The sequence below is a fragment of the Odocoileus virginianus genome, unplaced genomic scaffold, assembly GCF_023699985.2.
Source record: "Odocoileus virginianus isolate 20LAN1187 ecotype Illinois unplaced genomic scaffold, Ovbor_1.2 Unplaced_Contig_2, whole genome shotgun sequence".
Taxonomy (NCBI): domain Eukaryota; kingdom Metazoa; phylum Chordata; class Mammalia; order Artiodactyla; family Cervidae; genus Odocoileus; species Odocoileus virginianus.
In genome coordinates, this window is record NW_027224319.1 from 3,146,109 (window position 1) to 3,163,084 (window position 16,976).

General features: G+C 42.9%; 1 protein-coding gene across 4 annotated transcripts in view; it reads left to right on the forward strand.

The window, feature by feature from the left end:
• LARS2 (leucyl-tRNA synthetase 2, mitochondrial) overlaps positions 1–16,976 on the forward strand; it is a 258,562-nt gene that overhangs the window by 117,900 nt on the left and 123,686 nt on the right. For all 4 annotated transcript variants that reach the window (XM_070463340.1, XM_070463342.1, XM_070463341.1 and 1 more), the window contains 2 exons: positions 2,244–2,498; positions 8,458–8,586. In XM_070463340.1, the coding sequence (XP_070319441.1) occupies positions 2,265–2,498; positions 8,458–8,586 (363 nt within the window). In that variant the 5' untranslated portion in view covers positions 2,244–2,264. The remainder of the gene's footprint in view (positions 1–2,243; positions 2,499–8,457; positions 8,587–16,976) is intronic.

Sequence of the window (16,976 nt, forward strand, 5' to 3'; positions counted from 1 at the left end):
CCTTGTACAGAATTAGTCCATACTCTATTTTTTTCTTGTTTTATGGTATTTTTAAAAATTATTTAATCTATGTGATATTTACTGGGGACTTCCCAGGTAGCTCAAGTGGTAAAGAATCCGCCTGCCACTGCAGGAGACACAGGAGACCTGGGTTTGATCCTTGGATTGGGAAGATCCCCTGGAGAAGGAAATGGCAACCCACTCCAGTATTCTTGCCTAGAAAATCCCATGGACAGAGGAGCCTGGCGGGCTGCAGTTCATGGGGTTGCAAAGAGTCAGACACAACTGAGCACACACGAGTGGAGTTAAACAACATCAAAACAAAGAACTTGTAAGACTGTGGTTCAGGCCAGTTTTGTATTTTTATAATTCCATCCTTTTCCATTCTTTCTGTTTCTCCTTATGTGTTCTTAAGGAATACAGTCTAAGAGAGAAATCGCAGGTATCTATGTGCCCTCTGCTAAATTAACATTCTTTAGCTTGCAAAGATATAAAAACACTGACTTAACTAGAGAACCATAAAGTCCATGACACTATGATAGTTCTAATTATGTAGAAATCGAACTCCTCAAAGTAAATGTAATTGCCTTAATTGTACAAATTGTCCGTATATATTAGATTGGTCATATGAAATTGCTGATAGTCAACTAATTATATAGTTTACCCTGCTATCATTAGTCAAATCTACACTCTTTAAAATAGAGAAGCCCGTTAGATAGGAAGGGAGGTGTTTTGTTTGTTTGTTATATTTGGTCTGTTTCTGATTCCACCCATAAAGAAGCAAGAGGGGTTGAGTACAGTGAGAACTGGTATGTCAAGAACTTTTGCAGACCAACTTGTAAATGTCAGCACTGGTGATGCCATTTTATGTTTGTGAAACTCACTTGTGTAAGTCTATAATGAGCCCTCTTGGCAGCATTTGTGACCTAGAACCTTTGCTAAACAGATCAGACCCTAGTGGATGTGGATAAAATTTTGAGAGGATCAAGAATTAATGCCAGCTTAAGAGTGCCAGTTTCTTCCTTCATTTTCTCTCTGGTTTTGAGAGATCTGTTTTCTGCATGGTAGCGAATGCTGTTATGCCAGAAGGCAGAAAGTTTAGGCTGTTTAGTCATACATCTTAAATATTTGATGAACTGTCACCTCAGTGATAAATCATGAAGCTTCCTCCATGAGGTTATTGTGAATTCACTGTTGGAGGAAACCAATGCAACATTTAAGCTGAATTTTGAATCGCAGCTGGATGTCTTGGTGAGCCCTGTGGATTGTTTTCCAAAAACCATAGTACTCATCACTGTTACACATGCTGGATATTTATTTGTTTCTTTCTTTTTTGAAGGTGGTGGGGGTATGCTTGCTAGTTTCTTCTGTACAGCAGAGTGAATCAGCGTTATGGATTTCCTCCTCATTTAAGTCACTACCGAGCACCATTGAGTAGGGTTTCCTGCGCTGTACAGTCTGTTGTGATTAGCTATCTGTTCTATGCACAGTAGTATACATGTCAATCTCAGTGTCCCAATTCACACACCCCCCCCTTCCATCATTTGTTCGTTTCTTACCTGCCTTTCTCTGCCAGTATATAAGTGCCATGTAAGAAGGGACTTCGTTTTTGTTCACGGCTGTATCCCCAGTGCCTGGAATAGTGTGTGGACCTAGTGACACTCAAATAAATATTTGGTAAATGAATGAAGAAGTAAGTGAATAAGAGTCTTCTAAATAATGGTATTTCCTGGCTCAGCCTACTGAGTATATTTAACTTGTCATATGTATGAAGGAGGCTGATCATAGCTCAGCATCTCCGGTCTTCCTGGGAGACCTGTGCTCAAGATCTCTTCTGATATTTGAGCCTAAGGACAAGCCCAGATGTGCTTAGAACTCTTTGGAAGCCTGGATGCTGGGATGTGAAGCCTGCTAGACAAACCCTGGACTGGCGTAGAGGCAAGGGAGGGGCCTCCGCTGCTCCCCACGCAAGCTCTGAGGTTGTGGCTGGTGCTGGCCCAGGGGGTGGTCTCCTTCTGTCCCTATGGGACTTTTGTATCTTTGCTGTTTGGGAGCATTGAACATCTTTAATATTTTCCATTAAAAAGATTGTGTTTAGCTTGACTGCACTTCTAAAGTTTTCTTTTCAGGGAAAGAAATCAAAATAAGAGGAAAGCCTGTGAATTCTGGCTGTGCTGAATGGAAGAAGGCGCTCCGGGAGGTTCTGGGCAGCTCACACATGTGTTCTCCATTCTCTCTTTCAGGCCCTTTCTACCTTTTAAAGAATGGCTCCTCCTTGGCAGAGACTGGGTTTATATGCCTTTCTTCTAAAACGACAGCTAAACGATGGGCCAGATGTCATTAAGTGGGGAAGGAGAGTGATTCCAGGATGGTCCAGAGGTATTTACAGTGCCACAGGAGAGTGGACCAAGGAGTATACATTGCAAACAAGAAAGGATGTGGAGAAATGGTGGCATCAGCGAATAAAAGACCAGGCCTTCAAGGTTTCAGAAGCTGATGTGAGTATTCTAAGAGATGCTGAAAGGGTTGAGAAGAGGGGCGAAGGGCGTGATCTGGGGTCAGATTGTCTGGATTCAAATAAGTTATTGAGTGTGTGACCTTGAACCAAAGAACCAAATCTCTCCAGGCGTCAATTTTTTTTTTTTAATTGAAAATAGGCAGTGATAATAGTAGTGTCCACCCGCTTCCCAGGAGGCTGGTGACGGGTCACTGGGATGAGACCAGGATGGTGCTCGGAGGAGTCTCAGTGAGGTGCACGTTCACATAAGGGGCACACGGATGGTGCCACATCGGGCATTGTGGAGCCGCATTTACTGGGGGAGCTCACCCAGACAGGAGCTCCAGCAGACGTCAGCTTCTCTGTGGTCCGCTGCCTGGGGGGGCGACATGCAGGGATCTGGCAGGGTCAGATAGGAGACTCCAGGAAGGGCATGTGGGCCTCTCAGCTGTGGACTTTTTAAGTGGCATGTTCTGAGAACTGCCTCCCTTGCCCCTGGAATGATGTTGGTCTCCAACCCTGCTCTGCCATCTTGATTTGGGAGGTCCCAACCCTTCCCTGGTGTAATCTGGAGTTGGGGTCCAACCTCACGGTCACAGATATATAAGTTAGTGGACCCTTGGCTTCTAGTCTGTCTGCACCAGCTCAGCGCTCTACCTGAATTCATTGTCTTAAGCACTTGGCTGTAACCGGTTTCCCTGGCATATTCTGCTGGAAGCCAGCTTCTTCTCTGGGAGGCCAGCCTGGTGGGAATCAATCTTAGATGTGTTAACCCTTACCGCTCAATATTGGTCACAATATGGAAGATGTGGTTTGGTACATGAAATGAATCTGATTAGAGTATACCACTGTTAAGTACAGTTTTATTCTTAAAATTCTGACCATCCTTTCATAATAGTTACCAGTCAAATAATATAAACTCTCTCTATGTTCAATTAAAGACATTAGGACAAAGGCAAGCAGTTGCGTAAATATATATTTGCTCAAGACTACAGTGTGCTAGAATCACCTTCTCTGATTCTCCTCTCTTATCAGACTCATTCTTTCTATGAGATTGATCATTATGAAAAATGGGGGGTGGGTAGCTATTTGTGTTAAACTGAAGGATGGTTTTTTGCCTTAGTTACGAAGAAAATCTGGTATTGAAAGATAAGTAATATGTGATATGATAAAAAGGAAGGTTTAAATGAAATGCATAATTATACAATGAAAGCTTAACTTTTACCTCATTAGGAAATGAAAATTCTTCATGGCAACATGACCAGATTAATGTAGCTAAATGTATTTTGGAAGCAGACCTTAGGGAGAAGTTTAATTCTGAGTGAGGAGCATAAAATTAGCTTCTTTTTCTTTTTCCTTTTGGTTTAGATTGAGTGGCCTCCAAACATTTTGAGGTTGTAGCTTTTTGTTCTTGTGACATTGCATTCTTAAGTGTATGGTTTTCTAAAAAATTAAATGGATCAAAATAAACTATGCTTGACTAATTGGGTAAATAGCTTTATGAACATTTTGGGTGATCCCCCGGTGGCATTCTGTCAGGGTTTGAATTGGGAAAGGGTAAAGTGGAGAGAATGCTAGATAAGGAGTCTGGAGCCTGGGCAGTAATTCTGGCTCTGTTCCCAAATCACTGTGCTCTCAGCAGCATCGCTTCACCTCTCTGATCCTCAGATTCTTTGCATTGTTTATCCCACAGAATTGTTTTGAAAATCAAAGGAGAAAATAAGATTAAACTCATTTTACAAACTGAAGTGTTATATAAATGAAAGATGCATGCTAAGTCACTTCAGTCTTGTCTGACTCTTGGCGGCCGTATGAACCGTATCCTGCCAGGCTCTCCTGTCCATGGAATTCTCCAGGCAGGCATACTGGAGTGGGTTGCCATGCCCTCCTCCAGGGCATCTTCCCAACCCAGGGATCGAACCCACACCTCTTATGTCTCCTGCATTGGCAGATGAGTTCTTTACCCCTAGCAGCACCTGGAAAGCCCCATGAGTGAAAGATACAAGAAGATAAAAATGTGTGGTGTATCTTTGACAGGAATGAGCATATGACTAGATGCTGGTAGATTTTAAAGCATATCTATGATCAGTCTCACTCTGGTAGTAGCTACATTTGAAATATACTGGAAATGAGTTTCTAGAAGTTGAATGTTTTACCCTCATCATCATCATCATCGTTATAAAAAGAACTTCTATTTAGTGAGCATTTTAGTGTATCAGGCACCATCTTTCCTTTCATTATCTCATTTAAGTTCTGAAACAACCCTAGAGGTGCATAGTAGTATCCTCATTCTGGAGTAAGAAAACTGGGAGGGAAGTTTGGTAAGTTGTTGAGATGCAGAACTCACTTGCTGTTCAGTCACTAAGTCATGTCTCACTGTTTGTGACCGCATGGACTGCAGCACGCCAGGCTCCCCTGTCCTTCACTACCTCTTGGAACATGCTCGAGCTCATGTCCATTGAGTCAGTGATGCCATCCAATCATCTCACCCTCTGTCCTCAATCTCACTTGTGGCACAGCCCAGATCCAGACATATTTGAGTCCTAAGCTCATGCTTTCACCAGGAACCTTCTTTTATCTCACCTTTGATTTACGGATTGTGAACTGAACCCAGAAAAACAAAGGAATTTGCCTGAGGTCTCACAACTAGTGGCAGAGCTTGGACCAGATCCCAGGCTGCAAGCTTCCACTGAGTGGTCCACCTCCCTCCATTCTCTAGTCTCAGGGAGAGTTTCAGAGCACGATCCATAAAGAGGCAGAAGTTATCTTTCTTCTGATGTCAAAAGCTGGCAAAAATAATAGGACCCACTTATATAAAAACCATCCATTTTCCATCACTTCCAATCTTAATTTCTATTAAAGGCTTAAATTATTACACTTTTATATAATTATGAAAATGTCCCTTTCAATCAGATTCCTGCTCAATTATAAACTCCCCAAATCCGTGCCTCTACCCTCGGAGAATAGAATTCATTTCATTGTCACAGAGGAAAATGACTTAGTTCACACAGAGAAACAGAAGGCAGGGACAAGCAGTGAGCTGAACACCTTTTCTGCAATAAACAAAAGTATTCATGAATAGTAAAAACTTTTGCTAGCAGTACTTTTCTGTATCTTCTGTGGACTCAATACTCCGAAATCACTGCAGATGGTGACTGCAGCCGTGAAATTAAAAGACGCTTGCTCCTTGGAAGAAAAGCTGTGACCAACCGAGACAGCATATTAAAAAGCAGAGACATTACATTTTGCTGACAAAGGTCCGTCTAGTCAGAGCTATGGTTTTTTCCCAGTAGCATGCATGGATGTGAGGGTTGGACTATAAAGAAAGCTGAGTGCCAAAGAGTTGATGCTTCTGAACTGTGGTGTTGGAGAAGACTCTTGAGAGTCCCTTAGACTGCAAGGAGATTCAACCAATCCATCCTAAAGGAGATCAGTCCTGACTTTTGATAGGATTGATGCTGAGGTGAGGCTCCAATACTTTGGCCACCTGATGTGAAGAATTGACTCACTTGAAAAGACCCTGATGCTGGGGAAGATTGAAGGCGGGAGGAGAAGGGGACCACAGAGGGTGAGATGGTTGGATGGCATCACCGACTCAATGGACATGAGTTTGAGTAAGCTCTGGGAGTTGGTGATGGACCAGGAAGCTTGGTGTGCGGCAGTCCATGGGGTTACAAAGTCGGGCATGACCGAACGACTGAACTGAACTGAACTAGCTCGTATGTAATGAATTCCTCAATTTTGCCATAAGTTTCATCTTTCTTGAAGAGACATAAAAAAAAGAGATATTAATGAAGAAGCTATATGTAGCAAATGTTTGAGATAAGATTGTTAAATAAACAATTTTTAAAATAAATTTCATAATAAAAACAAGGTGACTATAATAAAAATGCATTTAATGTAAAAACTTTAAAATGAAAAACTAGAAATAGTGTATATCAAATATTTTATTGTTTTTTCAGGTCCCAAAGAACTCTGTAACAACTGTTTTCTTATGTCCCTTAAAAATCCCCCAAAAAGAAACAGTAGGCCTAATCTATGTCAACGAGTAAGGTGGAATTGAGTGGATAGTCTGCTTATTTCTCATTCTGTACCAAGTATCAGAATGAGGTCTTGCACTTTCTTTGAGGGAGTTGTTTACAAGCTGAGAGGATCGTCCGTCACTTGCCTTCTTAAGAAGAAAGTCCTGAGTCCCCAGTGACTCCTGAATCTCAAGTTGTCTCTCTTGCTTCTGAGATTTTCCTGAGTTATGGTTCCACAGTTTCCAATTAAAGTGCGTGATCAATGTGGGGCTTTCCAGCCATTTCTAGAAATCAATAGCAGCTGTCACTTTAGTATTACAGGTTTCCAAGTTTATTATGCAAACTCCTTATTTATTCACTTTCCCTTCCCTCCCTTCAGGCAACTTGACTTACCACACACTTGATAATTTCTAGAGGAAGTGCAGTATAGAGAAAAGTGCCACTCTGGTCTGTCTTGCCACACGATAGTGGCCCTGCTGAAGATTTGTTCACCTTCTTTGCTGAGGGAAGTTTAAAGCAAGGGGTCAAGTGAAATTTGGAAAGAATTTCTGGTTTCTTCTGCTTCCCTGATTACAGTTGGCTGTCAATTATCAGTCATGCAAATAAATACTTAGCAAAAATTACTCCCCTCCCCCAATACCCACTCGCACACATAAGAATGGTCATGAATATTCTGTTTTGCATTTGTTTTCGTTAATTTTGGAGAAGCAAAGCCTTGACGACCTCTTGTAGAGCTTTCGGAAGGGAGTAAGGACAGAAAAAGAGAAACAGGAGGAAAAAAGTAGTGATAACATCAGAGGATCCAGACACTTAGTGACTAAACAGAAGCAGTTACCTGTTCTCTTCCTTTCTTCAGAGGCATCCCTTCTCCCCCGTGCAAGGATTTAAGGCTGGGTGTGGGTGACGCTCCTGTCACCTGGACAGGGTAGTTAAGTGTGCCGGGAAGAGTGCCTGTTAGTAATCAGTGATCTCCAAAGGCCTGTTCTCAGGCTTCAGAGCACAAAGGCCTATAGACATTTACCCAACAGTTTGTTAAACTAGGGGGTCAGCCAGGAAGGTGGGGATTGGGGTGGGGTTAGATGGTTAAAACATGATCCTTGCCCTTGAACAACAATTCCTTAAGGTCCCCAATAAGGAATCAATTAAATGACTACCCCCTTTGCAGCCTTCCCCCCTCGTGTGCACAAACTTGTGTCGACATTCCCCATAATAAGAACTAAGGTCCCGAAGGTTGACGTTCCAGTGAGGACGTCCTGCCCTGTGCTCGTTTGTGTTCCAATGCATGTACCTTTTTTCTGTTTCTCGTGATGAAACTGTGCGTCTTTGGATGCTGGAGAGTTACATAACCCTGGCCTGAGGCTGCCTGTAGATCACCCCATGGGAAACAGCAACCTGGCTAAGATTTTTCATTACCTTCCCATTTCAGCTTGTCTGTTGAAAGATAAGCTCACAGTACAGCAGAGAAACCTGGAACCTGAACCTGCACCTGGGGACCCTGCTCAGTCCAAATCTGCATGCAGCTTCCCGGAATTTAGAGAGGGGCTCCATTTTAGACTTGTCACCTCTCTATGATTCACTGTTGTCTCCATGAATTTTATGGGCACATGTGTCAGAGCTTCATTTGGAAAAACATACAGTTCTTTAAGTCCTAGATAGCTGTGCTAAAAGGGCAGATTTAAAAATAACTAGGGGTAATTAGCACTGTGAGGTTGTTTGGCATTGTTTTGGACATTCTTTAGCATAACTCAGGGCTTTGAATTTTGGTATTTGGTATTTTTGTCCATTTACCTTATGAGAATGGGTTTTTTTTTTTTTAAGAAAACTTTTGAAAATGTTAAATTATTACCTTGAGTAAAATGCCAAAATATTATATGCGTACCTAGTTCCCTGTGAATGATTAATAAATACTCATTGTATTTTTCTGTCATCCTTTCCTAGAAATCAAAGCCCAAGTTTTACGTGCTCTCCATGTTCCCTTATCCCTCTGGCAAGCTGCACATGGGCCACGTGCGCGTGTATACCATCAGCGACACCATCGCACGCTTCCAGAAGATGAGAGGGATGCAGGTAAGGCCAGGTGCCTGCTGAGGCGGCACTGTCCTGCCCCGCTCAGGACAGTAAGAATGTGGGACAAAGGAGACACCCAGTCTCAGTTAAGATTAGGGCAACTTTGAAGATAAATATGAGAAGCTTAGGGTTTCCTCTGATGAACTGGAGGACATAATAAAGTATCAGGATTAATTGGGGGGCAGCTGTGTATTGGGTATTGTGCTGGGGCGGGAGGTTGGGTGCCGATGCAGTGGAAGCGTTTATGCCTGTGGGTACCATGTTGATACCACCTCAGGAGGAGTTCACAGTGTGGTGGGACTGTTACCCTCAATAGACAGACACTGAAGAGGGGAATGAATCCAGTAGAACGAAAGAGGAGCAAATGCTGTGAGTAGGAGGTAGAGCCCCAGAGAAATTTTTCTCCTTGTATTTTGATATTCTCTGTATTCTCTAATGAGCACATATTTATCTTATAATGGAAAAAGTCAAATTTTCCTAACACAAAAATTTGGAGGGAAGTAACAGCCCTGTGGGAGCTGGGAAAGACTCCTTCATAGGGGACCATCTGACATGGGTGTTGATGGACAAGGTGAACTTTCCTGGGAGAGGAAGAGAAGAACACTTCCATGGCTGATGTGGGTCAGACCCCTTTCACCGCCAGCTACCCAGAGCCTGCACTTCACTCCTTAACAGCACATCGTCTGTAAGACAAGGCAGCAGTGGTTGTAGTAGCTTCTTGAACAACTTCCAGAGAGAGGTAGCATCTAAGAGGGGCTGAAAGCGTGGACCCATGAATCAAATAGCCAGCACTGAGCTTCTAGCTCTTAACACTCAGTAAGTAGTCAACCTCGGACTCATTACTGATTAACCTCTCTAAACTAAGACCTAGTTTTCTCTCATCAGTAGAAAGGGGATAAAATAGTACTTGCCCACTGGCCTTTCCCAAGGATTGAAAGATGATGACTATGAAGCACTTGGCGCATAACTGGCGCATAAGCACATAACAAGTAAATACTGTCGTCATCAGCAGACAGCTGGAGCCTGCCGTACCAGGTCCTGAGAGCCGTGCACACCTCTGCCCAACTTCGTGTTAATTATTTGTCACCTTAGTAGCTCAAAATCCACCCAGGATGGGAGTATTTGCATCATGGAGATCAGCAGAACCTGCAAATCAGGGCTTTTTCTGCTAGAGAGTCTATTGTTAAACATTTACCTGCACTCCCCCTGGCTGTTGCTGTTATTAACCTCTTAGGGTCTGTATAAAGGGTATCTGCTGCCTCCTAGTTCTTTCTGAAGATTTTCTTTTAAAGTGGTAAGTGCATCCATTGTCATAATTGGTTTGAAAATTTGTGCCGAGCTGACCCTGGCAACAAGAAGTATTCCTAAAAAGGAAGTCAGGGTACTGTGTCTCTCTGTCCCTCGAAGAGTTAACGACTTTTACTGTCAGATTCAGAGATCTGCCTTCTACCAGGGCCGTCTCCCTAGGCTCTGCCAGGTGTTATTTTCCCCCCGTATTGCTTTCCATCACTTCTGCAGTGTTTATTGGAAAGAGGTGGTGCAGAATAAACTGGCTCTTGTCAGGAAGTATATCTAACTGTGCTTCTTCAACTAGATTTAATCTTGTTTTTTTTTTTAACTTAAGCCAACTTGTTTTGAACAGTTAGTGAGTACAGGCAGTTGCTACAGACTAAACTTTCATAGCAAAACTGTGTGTTTATGGTACATTAGCAGATAGGTGGTTGAGGGGGTGTAGGTGGAACTCTGATTCTCTTGGATGAATGAGACATTACAGACAAAGCTCCAGGCAGAACCCCAGGCCCAGACTTACTGGGACCCTTATAGGCAGCTCAAGCCCAGGAGACAAAATGGAGTCCCTTACCAGTAACCGAAACCCAAGGTCAGGCTGAACTCAGGGGTTGGGCAACCCAGGTTTGACCCTCTTAACACCACTTTCTCAGTGAGTGACCTTGCACGAGTCATTGAATCCCTTAAAATAGGGATAATCTTTATTCTTCCCTCCTGGGTTGTTGTTCAGGATAAATGAGACAGTATATGTGTCTGGCCAATAATAATCCCCTAAAAAAGGTGGAAGGCTCCAGAATCACTGCAGACGTGACTTAAGCCAGAAAATTAAGATGATTGCTCCTTGGAAGGAAAGCTATGGCAAACCTAGACAGTGTATTAAAAAGCAGAGACATCACTTTGCCAACAAAAGATCTATATAGTCAAAGCTGTAGTTTTTCCAGTAGTTACATATGGATGTGAGAGTTGAACCATAAATAAGGCTGAGTACTGAAGAATTGATGCTTTCAAACTGTGGTGTTGGAGAAGATTCTTAAGAGTCCCTTGGACTGCAAGGAAATCAAATCAGTCAATCCTAAAGGAAATCAACCTTGAATATTCATTGGAAGGACTGAAGCTGAAGCTGAAGCTCCAATAGTTTGGCCACTTGATGCAAAGAGCTGACTCATTGAAAAAGACCCTGATGCTGGGAAAGATTGAGGCCAAAATGAGAAGGTTGCTGCAGAGGATGAGTTGGTTAGATAGCAACACCGACTCAAGGGACATGAATTTGAGCAAACTGGGAGATAGTGAAGGACAGGGAAGCCCAGTGTGCTGCAGTCCATGGGGTCTCAAAGAGTTGGACACAGTTTGTTGACTGAACAGCCACAAATGGTTATTTTGTAAGTAAGTCAGATCAGTATAAATGCCCTTCTTGGGGGGATCTTCCTGACCCAGGGATTGAACCTGGGTCTCCCGCATTGCAGACAGATTCTTCACTGCCTGAGCCACCAGGGAAGCCCTGCTCTGGGAAATCACGTAATAAATGAAATTAATCTAATTCATTTAATAAATGACTGTGTACTCTCTTCTGCCCACTGCATGGATTTGCCTTTTGAGAAGCATCCAGACATTGCCTGCTATTTGTATCGTCTATCCTGTGACTCGGTTGGTGCCTAAGATCACCCTGTGTTATTTGGTTTATGGTATCTTAGTGACCAGCAGGCACCTCGGGTTCCCTGCATTCCTGTTTCAGTTGCTCTCTTTAAGATGATAAACTGTCTGTGGAGCGGGAGGGTATTCTGCAGGTTCTCCTGAGATTAATTTCTTGTTAATTTTCATAGCCCATATTTAAGTCAGATCATCCCCAAAATAACTGCCAAATATGGTGAAAGATTTGCCCTGCCATTTCTAAGTTATCGTGGCAGAAAAGACACAAACCTCTGTCAACAGAGATGGTCAACCTTGTGAAAGCCTGTTGAACTTCCTGCTGTTTTAAAATCCTTCTCTCCCAATGTCAGGATTAGTCCCAGGGATAGAGCAGGGTTGGGTGCAGGTCAGATCTCAATGATCCTGACTCTAAGGAGGGAAGGAATATCTGATCTGGAGTAAGAGCATCTGACATGTGTATTGATTAATTCATTAGGTACATAGTCCTTGGGCACCAACTTTGTTCGAAACACTGGCCTTTCTACTGTACTCTAGAGCAGGACTGGAATCTTAGGTTCAAAGTCTGTCAGTAAGCCTTCTTCTCTCACTTGTTGAGTTGTTCTTCTTTGCTGTGCTGAGTCTTTTCTTCCCGCGTGGGCTTTTTTCTCTAGTTGCAGTGAGTAGTGCTGCTCTGTTATGGCGCGCCAGCTTCCCAGTGCAGTGGCTTCTCTTGTGGAGCGCAGGCTCTCGGGCGCACAGTTTCAGTTGTTGCAGTGTGCAGGCTCAGTAGTTGTGGCACATGGGCTTAGTTGCTCCATGGCATATGGGATCTTCCTGGACCAGGAATTGAACCTGTGTCTCCTGCATTGGCAGGTGGTTTCTTTACTGCTGAGCCACCAGGGAAGCCCTGATTTGCATAATTCTTGAATGGAGGTATGGGAGTCATTCTGAGGCATGCTAGGAACAGCAGATGGGAAGTAAAAGGTGGGCTGACCTCTGCGCCAAGCCTACAGTCTCCTACGCCACCAGTGACCTCCCTGGATGTGTCTGTCCTCATCCTTTCTCACCTCAGCGGCATGTCATGCAGTGGACCACGTTCCCCCACTCCGTGAAAGGCTGTGCTCTCGGCACGAGACCCCACATCTTGCTCTCTTCCTCTCAGTTTGCTCCACGGGCTTTTCCTGCTCTGCTCCGTCTCTGCATCCTCTTATCCAGTTGGAAAGTTCTGTACAGGCAGACCTCGGCGATAGTGTGGGTTTAGTCCCAGACCACTGCAATAAAGCATATGTTGCAATAAAGCGAATCATGTGAAATTTTGGTCCCAGTGCATTTAAAAGTAATTTTTACATTATACTGTGGTCTGTTGTGTGCAGTAACATTATGTGTTCTAAAAAAATGTACATACCTTAATTAAAAAATAGTACTGTCGGAAAGTGCTGCCGATTGACTTGCTCAGCGCAGGATTGCCACGAGCCTTCAGTTTGTAAAAAGCACAGTATCTGTGAAATGCAGTAAAGCAGAGTACAGTGAAACGAGGTTGTCCCTGTATTCCTAGTTTGCTGAGAATTTTTCTCATGAATGGATATTCATTTTTTTACTATACCTTTCTGCATCCGTTGAGACAATGCATGATTTTTCTCCTTTAGTCTGTTAATGTGATATATTATGTAGATTGGTTTTTAATATCAAAGCACCCTTGTGTTCCTAGGATAAAGTTGATTTGGTCATGATGTACTTTTGTGTCTGTATTGCTGTATTCATTTGTTAATATCCCTGTGTGCCTGAAGGCCACTGCCCTGTAATTATTTTTTTTTGTTTCTTGTAGTGTCTTTGTATTTAATATCAGGGTTATGCTGGCCTCATAAAACAAGCTAGAAAGTGTTCCCTTCTTCCCATTTTCTGAAAGTACTGTGCGTTACTGGTGTTATTTCTAGCTTTATTGTTGAATAGCATTCACCAGTGATGGTATCTTGACCTAACATTTTCTTTGTGGGAAGTTTTAAAATGACATTTCTATTTCTTTAATGGATATAGGGCTGTTCAGATCTTCTGAGTTTCTTTTGTGTGTGTGTGTCCATTTTATTTATTAAAACTTTAGATCTATCTTTTAAATTGGAGTCTAATTGCTTCACAGTGTTACGTTAATTTCTCCTGTGCGACAACAGTGTGTACACATACATCACTCCTCGTGGGCCTCCCTGCACCACCCCCTCTTGTCCATTTTATTTTGTGTTTTATAAGAGTTTTGTATACCTTACCTCATGTTCTGTTCTAGACTGCCTTCCTTTTTATTTCTGTCCACTTTCCTTAGGCAGTCTCAATCCTTTTCAGTTTAAATATGACGCTGTAAGAAATTAATACACATTTCCAACACAGACGTCCAAAGAACATTGTCATAAATATTCAGACCTGCCATCCTCATGTAATAGATATTAATGTTTAATCTTGCTAGCCTCAGCTTTTTCTTTTAATGTTACAGACACAGTTGTGCCTCTCTACAGTCAGATTCCAATCCTTCAGTTAAAAACATACTGTATTATTTTTGCCTTCATGTTTTTATGCTGTGTTTCTATAGATTGTTTATGGATACACCCACACTTGTGTATAGTATTTGTGTTTTAAATTTTATGTGAAAGCTCTTAATATTCTGCATGTTTTTCACTATTTTGTTTCAAGATTTAGTCTATCTCTAGAGTTCATCTATTATAAGTACTGTGTAATTATGGCATATTTAATTACCCATTTTCACATTAGTAGAGATTTAGGTTGTTACAGATTTCTGTTCCAGTGAACATCCTTGCACCTCACTGTTAGGTTGTGGGAGAGGTGGCATCACTGGGTCACAGAGTGTGTATAACCTCAGCATAAATGCATCTTGCCAAATTGCTTTCCAAAATTTTGGTGCCAGTTTATATTCCTGCCAGCAATGAATGGCATTTCTTACTGCCCTACCTCCTTGATAACACTTATTAATGTTAGACTTTTTAATCCTTGCTAATTTGATACATAGGAAATGACATCTAATTGTGTTTTTAATTTACATTTTCCTGAACAGTGTCCCAGCGAAGCTGAGATGCTTTCTCATGTTTGGTATCTATTTAAGTTTCTTCTCTGATTGGCTTGCTCACAGTTTTTGCCAAGTTCCACTGGGGTTGTTTGTCTTTGTATATTGTTCTTATTGTTCATACCGTAGGAGTTCTTTCTTTTTTTTTTAACTTTTATTTTGTGTTGTGGAGTATGGCTGATTAGCAAACAATGTTGTAGTAGTTTCAGGTGAACAGCAAAGGGATTCAGCTATACATATATATATATATATATGTACCTGTGCTGCCCCAAACATCCCTCCCATCCAGGCTGACACATTGTTCAGTTCAGTTCAGTCGCTCAGTCGTGTCCGACTCTTTGCGACACCATGAACTGTGGCACGCCAGGCCTGCCTACCCTCCACCTCGGATATGTTGCAAGGTTCATGTGAGATGATCAGTAAGAAAACTCTTTAAAAACCATAATGCAATTTTCCAGTATAACCTAATTAATAGCAGTAATAAGGTAGTTCTGAGGTTTGGATGTTTAAGCAGGAGCCACTTGAAGTCAGAGATAAATTATTCTCTTTCAGGAATTAGAAAAGACCACACTTTCAGTCATGTGTATTTATTTATGTTTTTATTTCTGGCTGTGCCGGGTCTCTGCTGCTGCGCGGGCTGTGCTCTAGTTGTGGTGTGCGGGCTTCTTACTGCGATGACTTATCCTGTTGCAGAACACGGGCTCGAGGCACACGGGCTTCAGTCGTTGCAGCACACGGGCTCAGTAGGTGCGGTGTGCAGACTCTAGAGCGCAGGCTCAGAAGCTGCGGCGCATGGGCTTAGTTGCATGTGGGATCTTCCTGAATCGGGGGTCTAACCCGTGTCCCCTGCATTGGCAGGCAGCTTCTTTACCACTGAGCCACCAGGGAAGCCCCAGTCAGTCTTCTTAAACTCATACAATGTCTGATGACATATTTGAAGCTTAGCACCATATGGTGATTTGTTGTGTTTTCATATGTTGTATGCACAGATGGTTAGAAAATAAAATTACCTACCTCCCACCTCAGCTGGTCTCCTCAGCACCTTTTGGTCCAGAAGCAGGGCAATTAAAACGTCAAGCTGCCACGTCCCTCTCCCAGAGTAGGACTTGGACTAATTTGTCTCAGGCAGAACTCCACAGGGTACTGCACAAGTGGTCTTCTGCCTGGGCCTTTTTGCTGTTCACTGTGGAGGGGAAGGCTGCGGGTCTGGGCCTTTTTGCTGTTCACTGTGGAGTGGGAGGCTGCGGGCCTGGCGGCCACATGGTCGTAATGCAATTCCCCACAAATATCAGGGAGGGAGAGGAGTTTCTTAGCAATTGAGGCATGACATGCATTGCATCAGTTCTCAGTCGGCCAATCGGTCAGCAAGTGTTTGTGAAGTGCCCAGAGAGTGCATCACATGGCATTTTGTTTTCAAATTTTCTAATCTCTGTAGCATCTGAAAGTAGAGAGTGGATTTCCAGAGTTTATCCTCTCAAATGTAATTTGAAAGGGAAAATGAATTGCAGGTCTAGTATTTTGATTGGAAAACTGGCTGATTTATCTGCCTCCACATTCCCAGAGGAGGTCTTCTGTTTGGGGCCTAGGTACTGTCATTTGAATTGTTTTACTCTGAAGCGTTTGCTGGATTTTTGATCCCTAACCTGTAATAATGTTGGGTTATTAAACTTGCTATACAAAATTAAATATTGCATTTCTCATTTCTTGGAAATGAAGCGTTGCATCTCCTCCAGAAAAACCACAGCACTCTGAAAATAGCAATTTTTGTGAGAAGCAGTAACCATGGTTGCTTTCAATTAGAAGCTGAATTGGTTTCAAATTTAAAGTTTTGTTTTGTAATGAAAGGGAGAGAAAGCTGGTCATTCCTGGGGAATTAGTACTTTTCTGTCTTTGGGAGGGCAACGGGCTGCCCCACTTCCTTCCCTTCTACGTCCAAAGTCTTCTTGACTCTGCTTGATCTTCCTTCCTGTGTTGGAGGAAGAGCTGTACTTTTGCCTATTCGTTTCTTCCTTCTTAGGAAAAGCATTTTAAAACCGCACGTAAAATTCCGTATGTTGTTGTTGTTGTTCAGTCACTTAGTCGTGTCCAACTCTTTGCCACCCCGTGGACTGTAGCAGACCATGCCCCTGTGTCCTCCATTATCTCGTGGAGCTCGCTCAGACTCACGTCCACCGAGTCAGTGATGCCATCCAGCCATCGCATCCTCTGTCGTCCCCTTCTCCTCCTGACCTCAATCTTTCCCAGCTTCAGGCTCTTTTACAATGATCGACTCATATTCTCCCCTTTAAAAAGGAGAAATATAGCATGGGTAAGGCTGCAGTCCCCCTTGATTACTCACTCCCTCCCAGGCCCTTCTGGACACTGCTCCCTGTCGTGTTCTAGGGTACGTCCCTCCGGAGCCTCGTCTGTGCAT